The sequence below is a fragment of the Carassius auratus genome, chromosome 25, assembly GCF_003368295.1.
Source record: "Carassius auratus strain Wakin chromosome 25, ASM336829v1, whole genome shotgun sequence".
Lineage (NCBI taxonomy): Eukaryota > Metazoa > Chordata > Actinopteri > Cypriniformes > Cyprinidae > Carassius > Carassius auratus.
In genome coordinates, this window is record NC_039267.1 from 14,940,441 (window position 1) to 14,958,535 (window position 18,095).

Genomic DNA, 18,095 nt, shown 5'->3' on the forward strand with positions numbered 1-18,095 from the left:
TAAGTAATAATAATTAAAAAAAAAAAGTCATTTCACACACAGATTAAGAAAAACACAAAACGAAAAAATCTTGCATCAGATCAGACTTTAATTTCATTGTGTAAGGTTGCATGTGTCTTTACAGTGAGGTCATCAAAGAGGATAACAAACACATGGTCTTTGGTTTTCAGCTATGCCGTTATATCTGAAGAATATAGAAATTAAAACGGAAGAAATGAAAAGTGTCTGTATCCCAGCAGATCCCAGGGTCAAGCAAATGCAGGAATCAAAACGGCTAAAAATGTAAAGCTAATTGCTGACGAGGCTAAATACGCACGAGTTTGTGAACATAACCAGCCAACAAGCCTCGATTGCTACTGGAAGTGTATTGGAAGTACAGGAAGTCAGTTTGACATGCGATGATCAATACTTAATGGATATGAGATATTGCATCTAACTCTTCAAACAATAATCTCATCTCGCACTTGTATTAACGTTGTTCTGCCTTTCACTGAGGTATTTAGCAAATTCATTACCTGAGAGACCTTTTGCATTAAAAGACAGCAGTACTTCAGTGACGTACTGCAGGCAGTTGAACTACATCTGAAGTAAATCCTGACTGAGGTAGCTATTTCAGTCCCACACTGACCGAGTTATAATATCTAGTGTCATTCGTTTCAGGAGCGAGACTGCATCTAGGTTCTGAAGTTAAAATTTTATGACGAGAAAAAAAAAAAAAAAAAATTAAGAAATTCCTGAGAAACTCGCTTTCCAATATGGAAAGATATGTGAGGTCTGAAGTTCAACAATTAAAAATACAAAATAAAATAAACATCCAATCTTTCTTTGATTTGAATGTTCTCCTGCTTTTCCGTGACCTGGTTTGTTTTAAAGAACTCGCATGCGCAGCAGAGTAGAAGAATAGTACATTAAATCGAGGCTCTTATATTTACGAGCCTGTTCATGATCGTCCAACGCACAGAAATGATTGACGTGCGACAACGCGTGTCCACATAATTTCTTTTCAACCGTACATTGTCTTGTGTCTGAGGTAGAGAAAAATCTTTCAACCAAACTGTTGCCTGTAAATATGTCTAAATAAGAACAACAACAACAAAAAAAACAACCTCTCAGCTGTGTAAAATGCAAACTCAAAACTCTTCAAATCATATTAATATTTCTGTATCTAGAAGCTAAAAAACAACGTAAATGGAAAACAATAAAATCAAGTAAATATTTGTAAAGAAAGGAAAAATATCTGTGACCCCTCTTCTTACTAAAACAACTTTGCAACACTTGATGGGGATTCTAGCGTGTTTTAAAACCCATCAAATTTGACAAAGAGCAACACAGCAGTATCATAATCGATCCTGAGTCTTTTAAATTCACTGCAGATGAGGTAAATTCAGCAAACTTTAAATAAGAGAATTAATAGACAGCAAAAAGAGAGAGAAAGTGTCAACCACCACCTCACAAATGTGACTTTGGCAGAAGTAGATTTGATCACGCCATGATTGCTTCGCACATCTCTGTGAGTGAATGACTGTGGGTGTAGAAAGGCATGATTACACGATGTTTACACTCACGGTAGCACTGAGATTAAGACAGCTGAGGTATTCTGTTGAATCAAACATCTCTAAAAACATCTTGTAGAAAAGAGCAGGTGGGGTCTGTGATGAGCTTTGACAGCTGATGAGTTTGTATAAGTGTATGTGTGTGGTCCTCCCTTCACAGCTGTGGTTTGTGTGGGAGGCAGACTGTGATTTGCTGCGTCTCCTCTAGAGGGCAGAACGTCTCCCGCCGCTCTGAGGAAAGACTCGTTTGGGTTGGACTGACTGGCGGTTTGGTTCAGGGAGCTGATGACTGTTAGGGTGATACTCCTGTGGCCGGCTCCACAGAGTCGGGGCCCTTTGATGAGGAAGAGGAGGAGGAAGAGGGCATTCTGGGACTGAGGGTGGAGGTCTGGCCTGGGAACATGGTTGAGACCGCGGTGGGAACAGCACCAGACTTCTGTGCGTACAAGGATCCTGTAAACGGTGATAAAAATGCATTTATAAATTTCCTTCACACTGAAATATTACAGTAAACTTGCTGAATTAAAGACCATAAATTATGTTATAAAAATGTTATAAAAAATAAATTTATTTTTTTAGAAAATCAAAAGAATCCTGAAAGCAATTTTCTCATGGCTTCCACAAAAATATTAAGCAGTACAACTTTTCATGTTTTCTACATCAATGTCACATGTTTTCAGCAGCAAATCAGCATTTAAGAATGACATCTGAAGGATCATGTGACACTGAAGACTGAAGTAATGATGCTGAAAATTAAAATACCCACAATATTACAGTTTAAAAAAAATTGAGTTCAGTTTTTGAAAGAAAAATATTCATATTCAAACCGTAATAATCACTTACAGCCTGCGTTCAGTGTTGGAAACGGTAGCAGGTCCGCGGGACTGATGCTCGCGCAAACGCAGCGTAGAGAGATAAAAACTAACAACGGTCAAAACGAGGATTTGCAAAGACAAATAGAGGAGGATTTCGTGAAGATTGGCTTTCCTTTGCTTAAGTAAGAAAACTTTGCTTCTTTTGCTCCTGTAAACAAACCAATAGTTGGTTTTTACGAGACTCGTACGTCATTCTCCAGGAACAGCTTACGTTTTACAACAGTGAGCGCAAGCTAGATTCAAGTGATTATTACGTTTTGATATTTTTCTTACAAAAACGCATTGATTCATTACAGGAGGCCTTTGTTCACCTCCTGGAACCATGTGAGACACTTTTTTTTTTTTTTTTTTATGGAAGGGCGCTTTTTATTTTACTTCTTTTAGACTGAAGCAATGCAACACCTGCTGACTGCAAAGTTAGAGCTTGAAATATCAAAGACCATTTTTATAGAACTCCGACTGGATTCATCTGAAAGAATCAAGTCAAACACCAAGGAGTAAAACGTAGCCTAATTTCATATTTGGGTAAACTAACCCTTTAAAGGTTATATATTCTCTGCAAAACAGAGCAAAAAATGCCAATATTATATGAAAAAAAAAAAAAAAGGTTATTACTATTACTTTATTACTGAAAGGTTGCATAAAATCACATTTAAACTTGATATTCATGACAAAACAGATCTCGCTGCTCATGGTATCACATATCATATGATATCAATATGAGAAAAACTCATACAGGGGGATTTTTTTGCCACATATCTTGAATTTTAGGACATAATTTAAAGAGTTGTTGACTGTCAACTGTATGGAATAATGTGTTAAAATATTTTAATTGCGTAATTTTTTTATTAATTAACTCATTAAACTCACAGCCCTAATATAAATCAATCAAAATATATTACGTTTCCCGGTGTTTAAATATTTCATTAGTAAACTGAGTATGTTTGCATACAATTTAAACAACATTTAAAAATGTTTTTTTTTTTCAAGGTATTATTTTTTTTTTTATAAGCCTGACAGGTTTTAGTAACAGCTTGAGGGGCAGTTTTTCCTTCAAGAATAGAATGGTGTCAAAAAAATGGACAGGGTCTTGGAGTAACCTGAGGTAAAGTGTGTTAGACAATATTGGGCAATCCCACACGTGCACAAACACAATAATACACACCTGAGTAAATAATCCCATTGACCTCCACAGACACAGTAATGCTAGCAGAGCCATTAGAAGAAATGCTGAGAGACAGGTCCTGTTTTTCCTCTGAAAACAAAATCCAAATGTCACTGACACACGCCTTGCTTTCTAAGTCATGTTTTGGATAAAAACATCACGGTACTCACCGCGGGTGTTGGTGTTGCTGGTCATCCGCAGGTTGGCAGGGTTCACCTGTGATGCCATGGCCAGCAGGTTTTGTTGGAAAGCCTGCTGCAGTAGCCTCTGCTGCTCCTCCGCCAGACGAGCCATCTTCCTCTCGGGCCCCTCCAGCACGGCGGCCCCCGCGCTCATGCCGGTCTCCAGCCTCTCCCTCAGCTGCTCCAGGGTGGCGGCGCGTGCCAGCTGCTGCTGATGCCCGAGAGCCAGGGCTAAGGGGAGTCGACCTGGCAACATGGAGGCTGGACCGTCCTCTGGGACTGAGGAGAGGAAACAAAACGCTTCAAAATTTGTCCTCGGTTACTAGATCACATGACAGTACAATCCCTCACATTCTATTGTGTTCATTCATACCAACTTTGATATTTAAATGCATTTAAACAGGTTATTTAATGGAGATAAAAAAAAATGTAAACAATGTAGGGATGTGATTTATCGGATTTTTTTTTTTTTTTTTTTTTTTTGAAGTATTTTTTTTTTTTGGGACATGTGGGTGAATAATTAATGACAATTTTCTTTCTTTTTTTTTTTTTGGTGAACTAACCCTTTAACAACCTTGTAGCTGTTATTAGGTCTGTCTTTAAAACTAAAGTTATTGTTAAAAAAAGAAAAAAAAGAAATTCCCTACGGGGGAAATTAATCTGATTTTTAATTCTGGAACATGATTGTTGAGGTCTATTCAGCCAGACCTGAATGCTAGTTTGCTAAAATGCTACTTGCTAGTATACCTAAATAGGTCAGTATAAGATTTGGCTATTGGTGACAGCGGAAAAGCAAAGTCAATTTGGAGATCAGCAATTTGGTACATTTCTGGGAACTTTTCATCAGTCAATAAAAGTTATGAAGCAAGATGTTTTGACATGAGCAGTTCCCCATATTACACATCCGGAGAAGCCATTAGTTTACTTCGGCCCCAGAGGTTTGCTGCTGTCAGTAGACACTCACAGGAAAATGCAGTCTCTTAATAGTTTTTACACGGTTTCCCCAATCACACCAGGAAACTTGCTCCATTTCCTACTTGCAATTCCTGCGTGGTTTTGGTTTGATTATATTCCACATCAAAGTGGATTTATGTAAAGTGTGATTTAAAATGTAATTAAATGTATTTATTCATTTCAACAGAAGTTTCAATTAAAATGTAAATTTCACTATATGGCTTGAATGCGTTTTTTAGGGGTTGCAAATATTAAGTATACACTTCATATTCCTAAGATGCAAAATATACTTTAATACAACTGAAATGCTACATCAATAAATGTATACATAGTCAGATTCAAGTGTTTACATTTAGGTTTTTCAGTCCAATTCAGCCTTCAATAAATGGACGAAATGTAAGAATGCGGAATGCACCACTAGGGTGTGCAAATATACCAAACGCTCAAGATGAAGTGCAATGCTTTCCCTTTTGCCTAAACAAATTATTCAGGGAAATTAAGGACATTAAACATGGCTTATATTCTCTCAAGCAAGAACGATGACCTTGTGGAAAGACTGCACACCTGAGGCTTTCTTCAGGGCAGGACTGGGGCTGGCCTGCAGTCCGTTATGTGCCGTGGCAGGCAGGTGCATTTTGGGAGGAGAGAGGAGGTGAGGGCCCGAGGCACTGGGAGAAGGGGAGAAGCGGAACAGGCTGTTGCTGTATCCGGGCCGACGGCCCTCTCTGCGGTTGCTGTCGATGGCTGCCTGCAGCTCTCCAGGGGAACTCAGACCCTTCTTCTCACATTCGTATGGGTACAGGTACTTCATATACCTATGACAAGATCAACAACTGTCAACTTACAATGTGACTGAAGGTAAACGGTCTGTTTCAGAAATGTGATCTTACTGTGTGCGCAGGGTGAAGGCGGCGCTGGTGATGGAGGTGGGCAGGTTCAGGCCTTTGGTGATCTCCCTCCAGATTTTCTTGTTTATCACCTCCACCAGACCTCCCTTCTCCGTCACCAGCTTGTAAAGCATGTATAGATCCAACACCTGCTTGGCCATGATGGGGATTCGGTTCACAGGAGTACCTGGAGGAGACAGAATGGACAGGAACAGCTAAGTTGAGCTGTTAAGTGTTCGTCAAACAGCTGAGGAAACAGAGCTGTAGCATTAAAAGTGCATGTGCATCTGTGCCGCCCACCCCTCCCAGAGAAACAGGGCTGAAGTGATTGAGTTTTTAATCTGTAAGCAATGAGCTGGTGTGGGTAAGCCAGTGCAATGAAACTCATTTGGAGGGATTGCAGCAACTAAAACTGCACGCGCACACACACACACACACACACACACACACACTGTCTGCTAGAGCAGTTACAAAAGTGTGCATTGGACAGGAGGGGAGGGGCTCAAATCCTCCCCCCACATACCACACTGGACCTATTCTGGAATAAAACCAATTAATGTGTGTGTGTGCGCTTTGTGAAAAGAGAGGGGTTTAAATAGTCCTGGTGATTTAAGGTCAGGATTATGGCCTAATTTAGCCACTCCATTCTCATTAACATGGATTCACATGCACATTGATGAACACCTGTGCACAAAATAAATATCAATGACTAACACCAATTCATTGGCTTAAAAAAAAATAATTCACATCTCTGTCTATCTATCTACAATGTATAATATAATATACTGTACATACTGTGTGTATATGTTAACATAATAAATATACACCGTATACACACATATAGTATGTATATATAAATGCACACGCATATATTAAAGAAAGATTTTGTTTATATATTACCGTAAATATATTTATATAATATATAAATATATATTCATATAACTTATGTGTAAATATTTTTTAAATCTATATTTTGTGTGTGTGTATTTATATATACAGAATAAATATACGCCGTACACGAAAATATATTATGTAATCAAAAACGATGAATCTCGATGCACACGCACATACAATTATCTACAAATCTACTATATAAATAAATTATAAATCTAAAATACATGAATGTAAAGAAACACATACATATGCATATATAAATCAGAGAATATTTGTTTTCCAGTTGAATTGGTTCATTTGAAAATAGACATTTGGCTCTCTCTAGATATATTTTTCATGTCTGTAAGGCAAATTATACGCAGAGGTTCACAGAGACTAAGACGGCAGAAAGCACATTCTGTTTGCTTTCATTATTTTACAAAAGCGCAATGCTTTGTTATTGTGAGTGCACACAAATAAATGTAGAGCCTTTTCAGATTTGAAAAAGGCATTTACTGTTATCTATATGACCAAAAATGAAGGATAAGCCTTAGGAGTATGAGTAGCTACTCTTCACAGACGCTTGGAACAGTGCATGTTTTTCTAGGTTAACATTAGATTGAGCAGCCATGTAAAGCTGCTAACACTTACATATTTTAGATGATAATCCATATTTGAGATTGAGGAATGATAGGACAGCATTTGAATTGTCCTGTCCGATGTACTGTATTACCACTAACACCAGCTGTTAACGAACTGTCCATCACGAACTGCGTGACTTCGACTGTGGGTTTGTTTTTTCTTTTCTGCAACTAAGCGCTGAATTAATTTTTTGGTCAACCAGGACTTTTCTGATTGACTAACGGCTAGTCGACTTTTAGGGAGCAGTCCAAATATTATTCTAATATATACCATTTTAAGTTCAGAAAACACTTGTTCAGTGGTCACAAATATTAAACATAGCCGCTAGTTCCAAATAAAAAACAAATGTCTGTTTCGTGGTTGTTTGTGCTTCCTTTTGAATGATCAGGATCACAATGCTCTGTTCTCAAACAGCCATGAAGTGTTCATTTACCCGGTGTAATTTAGGAGCCCAGGCCTCCAAGCCCAGGCCCAGCACCCCCCGGAGAGTCCGGAGCAAGAGCTGCCTTTGAAACGCAGTTATTTAATGCTGGGAATGACATTACTCATTCATCAGCCAATCGCTGCTCAGATTCGAGCGAAAGGTTAGCGCTAGGTCACCGAGCTGGAGATTCAGGTACAGCTCCACAGGAAATCGCATAGAGCAGCGGCGTCTAGAGAGCGACCTTGTGACATGCTCCATAACTGCAAAACCAATTTAGCTCAAACTCAAGAATGGAAAAGTCATTGGAAGCCTTTTCCTGCTAAAGAGGCTTCATTATTGATTGTTGGGAGCTGTGCTATGGCTTAATGCTGAAGCATTGCACTTCTATCTGATATCATGTCTCCTTTCATACGTCTAAAGAAATGGGCAACGAGACTTCAGATGGGGTTAAGGAAATAAAAGCATGGGTATGCAATCGTAAAAGTTCTGAAAACATCTATGAAGAGTTTATTCAGAAGCAAATTCAACTTAAATGTTCATAAAAACAAAAACATATGGAAATAAAAGCAGGACAGTTTCACACTCGATTCCAGTTGATGACGGAAGCATTACTAGCATTGTTGCTTTAGCCACTTTACTAGTTATTTAACTACTATAAACTAATACAATGGTGTCATTGTTTTGCATGTAGATTCTGAATTCTTAGACAAAGCTAATCTGTCTGCCGACAGGAAGTGGAGGCAATTTCTATCTAATTTACTTTTTAATCTCACCATCTAATTTCATCCCCTCCTCCAATTTGTTCACCAAAAAAAAAAAAAAAAAAAAAAAAAAAAAAAAAAAAAGGCCAGTGAATCTGACCACTGCCCTAAATATAGGAGGAAACAGCTGCCCACATTAAGAAGCCAGCGCTCTGAGATGAACCAATAAGGCACGCCGAGACGCCGGGCTGGTGAAGGAAATTCCACTCTCTGACCTAAACAATGATTGCCATTCTTACTGTAATGCAGCTGTAGAGAGGAAGTGAGGGGGCTTACAGGAAGTGCATGGTCTAACATCCGACGAAAGATCCTGGATGATGCTGAGTGGCTAGATCTTTTGTTTAGATAACCTGAATACCGTTTCAGTAATGCTTGATCGCATTTCACAGCAGTCAAAAGAAAAAAAACGAGAAATTGTATTTTGCAAAAAGAAAGAATATGAGTACCATTCAAAAAACATTATATGAAATTTAAGCACAAATTCTCATTACTGCATTAAGTGTCCGGACAGATTTCTTGAATAAGGACAAAAATAAAAACTAGTTAATAAATCTATATAAATAAATTCAAAGTTACATTGGATTGTCGTAACACAAATTTTACTGACAATTTAATATGTTTAATTGTAATTCTATTTTCATTTAAAACAAATGCTATAATCTTATTTTATTTTACAAAAAATATTTAATTGATTTAGATATAAATGTAAAGATTTAAATCGTTTGTATTTAGCAATACATTGCAATAATTTTCTAAGTAAACTGAATTGTGCCAATGTTATTTTTGTATCGAGAAACTATTATAGTTTCATTTATTTTTTGAATTAGTTTATACATTTCCATTTTCTTAACTTCAAGTAGTTTTTTAGGTAATTACTAGTTTTGGTAATTTTTTTTTATTTTATTTTTATTTTTTTATAAAAAATAGTATAGAAAAAGTATATAAATTATATTGAATTAATAGAAAATGACAATGTTTCTTTTGCAAATAACCAAAATAAAATAAAATTTTATTCAGTTATGATTTTATTTATGAAAGACATTTTATAGTTAACTATAATAACCCTGCATTGTGCTTACTAATTGTCAAGAAAATCCTAAAAACAGACCGATATATATACACACACACAGAGTAGTTTTTTATACACATGTAGCCTATGTTTATGAGTGAATCTATATTTACATAACATATAATTTTATATATATATATAATTATAATAATGTATATGTACATATTTAACTATGTATAATAAGTTTAACCACAACACCCTTGACAGCCAAATCATAACAAACAGGGAATCTGAGAGTAATTTTTCATCTTCTTTGGCAATAAGCACTTTCTATTGTTGTATAAAATATTCTTGTTTCCTCCGACAACTCTAAAAACACAAGCCTATATGCAGCCTTGACTCAAAGTGAACTAACTTCATATTGGCTCACAGAGAAAACTCTTATTTTTGCGAATATAAATAAATACAATATATATTATATTCTATATAGCTTGCCTATCCAACAAGCCACTGGGTCGTAATTCAGCTGGATTTAACACCGCACAAGGAATTTACTGTCATGCTTAATTTAGTGCATTTGATTAAGACTTCGATATGTTTACTGGTTTAGAGGGGCGACGTCTCTTTACCACGGAGCCATAAAAACAAACAGATCGAGGGTTCAGGGCAAGACTGCGTTCCTCTGGGGGACAGTGAACATTGACGCAAAGAGAAAGGGATCAGGAAAGAGTTTTTGGGGATCTTCCTGACTCTCCCAGATAAATCTGTAGTCGGTGGTCATAAAAGGACGGAGGCACTCGGTTGGGAAAAGAGCAGCCCACTTGAAACCCAGGATGTCATAAACATGCTTGAGGAGAGTAACAAGCCTCAGGAGTGACGAGACAAATGCTCCAAACAGGACATGCCACACTAATGAAGTCACACAATAGAGGCCGTGCTCACATATAACCTCGTACCTGCTGACTATAGGAAACACAGCAGCACTTCTATCACAGCTGTTCACCACGTCAACGATAAATTCAACTGGACGACACATGCTCTTAGTCATAATTCAAAACTGTCCTTTGTTACCACTGAGAAGCTACAAACATTAAATTGGCAACAAAATGAGCCAGTTAAATAATTCAACAAAGGGTCATGTGATGACTTCAGAAGCGTGTTCGACAGATGCGTTTATGAAACCATTATATGCTACTTTTGGAAACTCATGGCCATTTTTAAATATTTGGTACAGTAACATCTAATTTTTTGCATACATAAATATCATAATAAAAAATAAAAAAAAGGCAATAAAAAATGTAATTATTATTTTTTTATATTAAAAGCTTAATTAAAACTCAGTACTGATAAACTGATCATTGCCATGTTTTGAACAAAGAAAACTAATTAAATAAAAATAAATGTACAGTATTAAAAAAAATAACTTGGGATTTGTGCAGTATTGCATGATATATACAATTGTTGTATATAGTTAAGCTCAGTATATAATATAATAATCATGATATTATCCAATAACTGATAAAGCACCAGTATATTGCACATCCCTAATGCCAATAAGATTGGACGTTTTTAAAGATCTGATTACACATGCAAATTAAAACAGTTTGTAAGGCTAAATAACGATGACTTGTCATGAAAACCGTTTCCCCCCGTTTTTTATTCTTAAAATGATGATTATGATAACAACTCTATTCATATTGCTAACAAGTAAATAAACAAGTCACATTTAGGTTGTATTGTACAGATTTTACCATGATTTTATCAATTCCCTTCATGTTTTAGTAAGATTAATAAATCTAGAGTATCTACTACAGCATAAGCATTCTTACATTGTTCTATAAAAAAGTACATTAAAACTTAATCAACTCGGTCTTATACTTTCTCCATTTTTAAACTTGGGTTGGTGCAGAACTTTTCTAGCCAGTTTTCTGATCTCCCTTAACTTATTACGCCCCCTCTTCTCTTTCTCTGCTCATCTTGTCATCATTTCCTCTCATCCATGCAATCCCCTCCCCATCCCGCTGTTATTCAGCAGTCACTCCATTGTCTTTGCTTTTCTACTGTCTGTCATTCTTCTAATATCAAAGGTGGGGCCCTGAGTTTTAGGGTCTCATTAATCTTCAGAAGAGGGACAGGGGCCCCTTAATCCACCTCAGCCACCCTCTATCTGATCCCCCCAGGCCTCAAGCAAGTCGCCCCCCTCGCAGCCCCCAATCAACACACACACACACACACACCCCGAACATCCCCTCACAAAACTCCCCTGCAGCCACTGCTCCTGTCCTCCTCCCATCTTATCAGGTTTCAAGGCCTCTGATGTGGACAATACACAGGGCAGAGGCACACTTTTATAGGTGTGTGTGTAAAATTGAAAGATCAAAGTATATATATATATATATATATATATATATATATATATATATATATATATATATATATATATATATATATATATATATATATATATATATATATATATATATATATATATATATATACACATACACACACACACACACACACACACACACACACTTAAGAGCAGAAAGCAGACGTGTGAAGCTTATAGTTCTTTACTTAATGACTATAAATAAATCACTTATATAAATAATTCTGTTATATTGTGCATTATGTAAACAGTAATGTTGTTCTCATAATTTTTAGTGCCATTTTAGAATTTTAGCCATTACTTTGTTACGTCTAAACCCACATTAACAATGTTTGTCTTGTGGCTTTATTATTTGAATAGCGAGTATTTTAACATTGACAAATTGGCCCCATTACATCTAATATATGGGCTTCACTGCAACCCAAATTTTTACTTTTATTTTTAATTAAAGAAAAGGGAATTAAAGTGCTTAATTTGTATTGAACCTGGAATATTACGTTAAACATACCATAATAAGGCCACCAACAAACTTATTTCGGACAACAGATACCAAGAAACACGTCTAAAGCAAATAAAGGCACCACACTGGAAGTTTTTTTTTTTTGTGTGTGTGTGTGGTGCTGAAATAAACTAGTGGTTGGCCAACATTTACCTTTTTTTTATTATTATTATCAGCATCGGTCTTTAATATTTTAACAGTTTGGCTTTGAAGTGTTGGAAATTAATTATGTCAACAGCACCAGAACTTTTATTTTGACAGGATCTCCCGCTCTCCCTTTTGTTGAACAGTTCAGTTTCCGAAGACAAAATGTTAAACAAAGAAAAAAGATCTTATTTCATTATTCATTTAAATTTATTTGAATTATTTCTAATTCATTCAATTAAAATAGAAACATTTTTACCATTTTATTGCCGCAACGGTTATTTACTGGTATATCATCTTAAAAATAAATGGTGTGGTATACACCGGTATTATTGTCCTCCCTGCTCTCGGAGATATTAGATTTGACATCAATCCTTAAAATATCCATATTGGTGGACCACTACAATAAAGAGAAGTAGAAAAAGAGATGCTAGTTAGCTAGTCATCTTTTCAGACCAACACCAGACAACCGAAACAACAAAACAAACATCTGGTCTCGGAGTATAAACTGCTCGAAATCTACAGAAAAGCAGCTACTCATCCCGCAAGCTGAAGCACTTTCAACACTTGAAAAACACCCAACCGTCACCCACAGAAGTCATTTTCACACACTCCATCAGTCAGAAAAAACATCATTAATCATGGCTGAGAGGACCTCCGTGACGGACATTTGGTAAGATCACACTGCTCCCCATCCCCCGCCCATCACCTAGTCTCAGCTGACAACCCCACTTACACACACTAGTAGGTGGTACAGGGGTTTGATGCTAGACCAACACAAACAGCTCTCCATCTGGTTGAGTTTAAACCCGTGGTATGGGGTTAATAGCCCCGTCAAGCTGTGTCGCTGAGAGCTTAGTCTTAGTCGGATGACGGTGTCAGGCCCATCTTTCTGTCACAGTATGCTAATCTGAGACCGGGGACATATGATTCCACTTACCTAAGAGGGCCGTCTCCTGGCTAGGTGAAGTTGTGCGATTAAACCATCATCGTCAAAGAGCAACGCTAAAGTGGATTCAATTATTCCTACAGACACTTGTCCTATAAAAGACAAGATGGGAGGAAATTCATGTTTGAAATAGGATTCATAAAGCCAGTCCTACCTCGTTTCTGCATGTATGTAAAAAGGTCGTCGAGGAACTCCTTCCGATTTGGGTCGTTGTCCAGTTCGTAAAGCTTTAAGGAAAATTGTGAAGAATTAATCATTGTAACCTCCTTTAGGTCAGCTCTATTTTAAACAAAGCTATTGTTCTTAAGGCTGAACAAACGTCAATAAAACAATTTAATATACTAATGTATATCAATGTAAGGGCTGTCAATTCGTTAATGTTTGTGATTAAATATAATACTTTTATAATACCGTTACCTTTACTGGTAATTTATTCATAAATACCACAATGGCATATTGAAAGTAAAGTCATCTGCTCTTACTGCATGGTATTTATTTAGATATACATAGTTGTTCAAAAGTTTGCTAATTTAAAAAAAAAAAAAAAAAATTAATACTTTTATACAGCAAAGATGAACTAAAGTGATCAAAAGTGACAGTAAACATTAGTAATGTAATGAAAAAAAAATGTTTCTAGTCATCAAAACTAACTTATATATATATATATATATATATTATTATATATTAACATATATACTTGTTTTAAGTACTGATAATAAGAAATGTTTCTCTTAAGCATCAAATCAGCATATTAAAATGATTTCTGAAGGATAATGTGACTGAAGACTTGAGTAATGATGCTGAAAATTGCACCACTGATCACAGGAACAAATACATTTAAAAAAATGCATCAAAATAGAAATATTTATCATTTTTCACAATATTGCTGTTATTACTGTATTTTGTATAAAAAAAAAACGACTTTGTTGCAGCATAATCTAATAATTTATCCTAACTTTTGAACAATCAAGCACAAATATTCTGTAATGTGTTATTTTGTATAAAAAAAAAACGACTTTGTTGCAGCATAATCTAATAATTTATCCTAACTTTTGAACAATCAAGTACAAATATTCTGTAATGTGTCAGACATGTTTGTCTTTCTTTAAAAAATGACCTTGATAAGCCAATTAATTGTGATTAAAAAAATAAAACTCACAGCCCCTTACTATACAAAACGCACTGTAAAGTTAATAACTCCGTAAAACTGTGTTAGTGTGTCACAGACAAAATGTGAAATAACTAAATGAGCATTGCTTAGAAACAATGTTTACCTTGGCAAAGTCTCTGGAGGCCTCTCCTCGGCTTCTCCCACCCTCGCCTTCCTCGTTCCAACTCGAATTTCCATTCTACGAGAAAAGAGAGAAAAACAATTATCAAAACAACGTGACAGGAGAGGATGACTTTGGGGGCCACTGTTTGAAAGGACAGACTAGAAAGTGAGTTATTGGGTGTCGGGAGTCAAGATGCACAAACAGGCTCCTGTCTGCATGTCAGGGAGGCGGTCCTTAACACTAACCTCTGAACTCCAAGGGTCTTCCTCGTGTGAACATGAAGGGGTACAGAGCTGATGGCTGGGTGACAGTGGACAGACGCTACAAGGAAAGTACAAATGTACCATATCCAAACTTTTGAAAATTTCTGGCTGATGATTACTTTAAGGTTATAACAAAAAAAAAAACACGTAAAAATAAATAAATAAAAAATATATAATAATAATAATACTATTTAAAAAAACTATGCAAGTCAATTTAGGCATCACAACAATGTATGCTATGAATTTTTTTTAGATTTGCTAATAATAGATAAATTAAAATATTCGTGTTTTTAATTATTAATTTTTAAATTTAAATATAGAGAAAATGAGAATGAACAATTTAATATTCAACAGTCTGATAAAAAAAAAAGAATAATTAATTGAAATGCATCTAATATCTAGGTGATATCAAATTAAAAACAATTATAAAACAATGAGTGATATTAAAATTCCATTAAATTCTAAAAAGAAACTAGTAAAAATGCATTTGAATTAAAGCTGCGGTAGGGAACTTTTGACGCTCTAGCGGTTAATAAACAGAACTGCTTGCGTCTTGCGGAAGAACATCGTAGCCGGAGCTACTTCTCTCTGTTTATGTCTATGAAGAATCACAAAGGTACTGGGTTACTCCGCCGCGGTACCCCCGAAGCAATCTAAAATAGTCCGAATATAAACACTTATTATAGGTGCACCCTAGTGATTCAGGACAAGCTAAAAACACGGTTTGGAAAATGGATTCATGGTGTACTCGCTTATTATATACATTTTTCTACATTTTGAACACAAACAAAGTTACGGACCGCAGCTCTGATTGGTTGTTTCTTACCGGGAGCGGATGGCTTTCTGCAAATGGCAATAGGACCACTGGGAGGAGCCAGAGGAGCTTGATTTTTTTCACAGATTATCTGTCTCATATTCTACTATCAGGACATAATGACAGGTTTAACAAATATGTAAAAAATATGTATTTACAAAAGTTCCCTACTGCAGCTTTAAATACAAAAGTATGAATAAATACATAAAGGTTACATTAACAGTGGTAATTTAGTAATCTTTATCAGTGATTTTAAAGAAGAGTGTTGTGTGAGTGTTAGATTATCGAAACATAACGGAGCAAACAAGCATGCAAAAAATACCCAATACTGGCTAATATAATCCAATATAAACTGACATGTATTTAATATGGTGCAATAATGATCAATTAAAAATTTCAATTATCAGCCAAAAGCCAATGTTACTGATACATTCATATAGCTCTAGTATTAAGAAAGATGCTTTGTTTTCAGCTCATATGCTTGAAGACAATCAGTTTGAGCACTGCGCCACCCTTGTTACCCAGAGGCCCTGACCACAAAACTGTTATAAAATCGAATAGTCCCCCTGTGCACATGCCCTGTGCTTGACTACAAGTTATCCACCGCGGCTCCAGTATTCATTTACGCAGAGTCTGAAAGGAAAAGGCAGAGTGGCAATAAAGCAGTTTATAGGACTCATCCACCACCCCACTCTTTAATATGCTAAGTGAATCACAGCTGGGTAAGAGAGCGATCTACAGCCGGGCCCTCTTCACGTTTACAGCAAACACACACCAGCTGGGCCCAGGAGCGGGAACCCGGCAGGGAATCAACTGCGGTGGGCATCCATGCTGTGTGGCATTGTGATGTGTCAAGTGAATGACCGTCTACAGTATAACCTTGAGGAAATCTCAAAACAACAAGCATTTGTGTATTTGAATTCCATTATAAAAGGATTATGAGAAACATGGACATCTTCGGTGCATGCGTCAATTCGAATGGAATCCACACGCAAGCCAAATGCAAAACATTATCCTACACTGAAGACATTTACAAGAACTGTGCAAGCTGTTACCAGGCTTACAGGTCAGGCTTTGGCCTTACTAATCATATTAAGGGAGAACTGATTGGCTAGTGGCCAAATTAGCTGAGAAGAGGAAGCAGATGACCATCTGGGTCACCCGAAGGAAATGAAAGCCCCTTCCCCCATATTAATTCGACAGAAACCACTGCCCTAGCTGACCACGGCAAATAATGACTTGGGTGGGAGGAACAAACACATGGCTTGTCTAGTGTTTGTCACATCTGAATGTGGCAAATAATGACTTGGGCTGAAAGGACGGACACAATATTCAACTCTACACTCTTAAAAATGAGTGTTCCAAAGGAATTTGTTGCAGTTATACCATAGAATAGTTATTTTGGGCTAATCTAAAAACCTTTGAGTTAAGAGTTCTTAAAAGAACCATAAACATTCTAAAAATCTAAAGAACCTTATTCCACTATAAAGAACCTTTTGTGCAAAGAAAGGGTTTCACAGATGTTGAAGGTTCTTCATGGAACCTTCGACGCCAATAAAGAACCTTCATTTGTAGGAGCGCATCTCATGAAAACACATTTAGTGAAAATAATCAATATGGGTGGAAAACAAAGCATTAGTACCAGATAAGTGATATCCTAACAAAAGAGCCCAAACAGAGATCTTCTAATGTGAATACAGTCTGCCATTGAGAAACCAGAGACATTAAGTCAACAGGCAGTAATGCTATAACAGGGTGGGCTTCCCAAAGTGCTGTCATCACCTAGATGAGATTGTTCAACTGAGATGAAACAGTTACCTCCCCTACCAAGCAGACCTCTTTGGGTGTTAATGCAAATATACCAGTATGCTGATAGGAATGGGTGGTAACTGCATTTTGATAAGTTAGAGATCATGCTGTGTGGAGCAGTTTTGTCTTTGGCACTCACCATGAGTCACTATTCAGTTGAGGCACTTAGGTTGTTTGATTTCTTCTTAAAGGATTCTTTTACAACAGGGTTGGGCAGTATGACTGTATGTAAAGATTATGCTATATTGTATAACTGTGGTGCAAATATGTAAGGACTAGGGGAAAAATGATAGCCTGCTCTTCAAATGGTGCAACGGACCACACTATCAGCGCTTTCAGCTTTATTAGGAGCAACTTTGTTTTAATACATCTCATGCATTTAGTGTAAATGTAGGTCATTTAGAGTCACTTAGTAACACTGCAAAACTCCAAATCATACAATTGATCTGAGGTTTGGCTAGAAGCAAACAAAGGCAAAAAAAAAAAAAAAAAAAGGCAAAAAAAAAAAAAAGACAGAGGCACTCAATTTCCCAAAATAAAAACAAAATGCAAAATAAAACCAACAAGAAAAACTAATTTAAGAGTAACTCAACCAAGTCCTAAATAAAGAAAATGTATGTCCAAGCACC

The 18,095-nt window shown here is 36.4% G+C and overlaps 1 protein-coding gene across 1 annotated transcript in view; it reads right to left on the bottom strand.

The window, feature by feature from the left end:
* Positions 1–66: 66 nt before the first annotated feature.
* The window catches only part of arid3b (AT-rich interactive domain 3B), a 28,835-nt gene continuing 10,806 nt past the window's right edge, over positions 67–18,095 (bottom strand). Inside the window, exons 3-9 of the mRNA XM_026202876.1 lie at positions 14,581–14,655; positions 13,461–13,533; positions 5,620–5,803; positions 5,294–5,544; positions 3,764–4,054; positions 3,594–3,683; positions 67–2,006 (exon numbers count right to left, since the gene is read on the bottom strand). Coding sequence (XP_026058661.1) covers positions 1,846–2,006; positions 3,594–3,683; positions 3,764–4,054; positions 5,294–5,544; positions 5,620–5,803; positions 13,461–13,533; positions 14,581–14,655 — 1,125 coding nt within the window. The 3' untranslated portion in view covers positions 67–1,845. The remainder of the gene's footprint in view (positions 2,007–3,593; positions 3,684–3,763; positions 4,055–5,293; positions 5,545–5,619; positions 5,804–13,460; positions 13,534–14,580; positions 14,656–18,095) is intronic.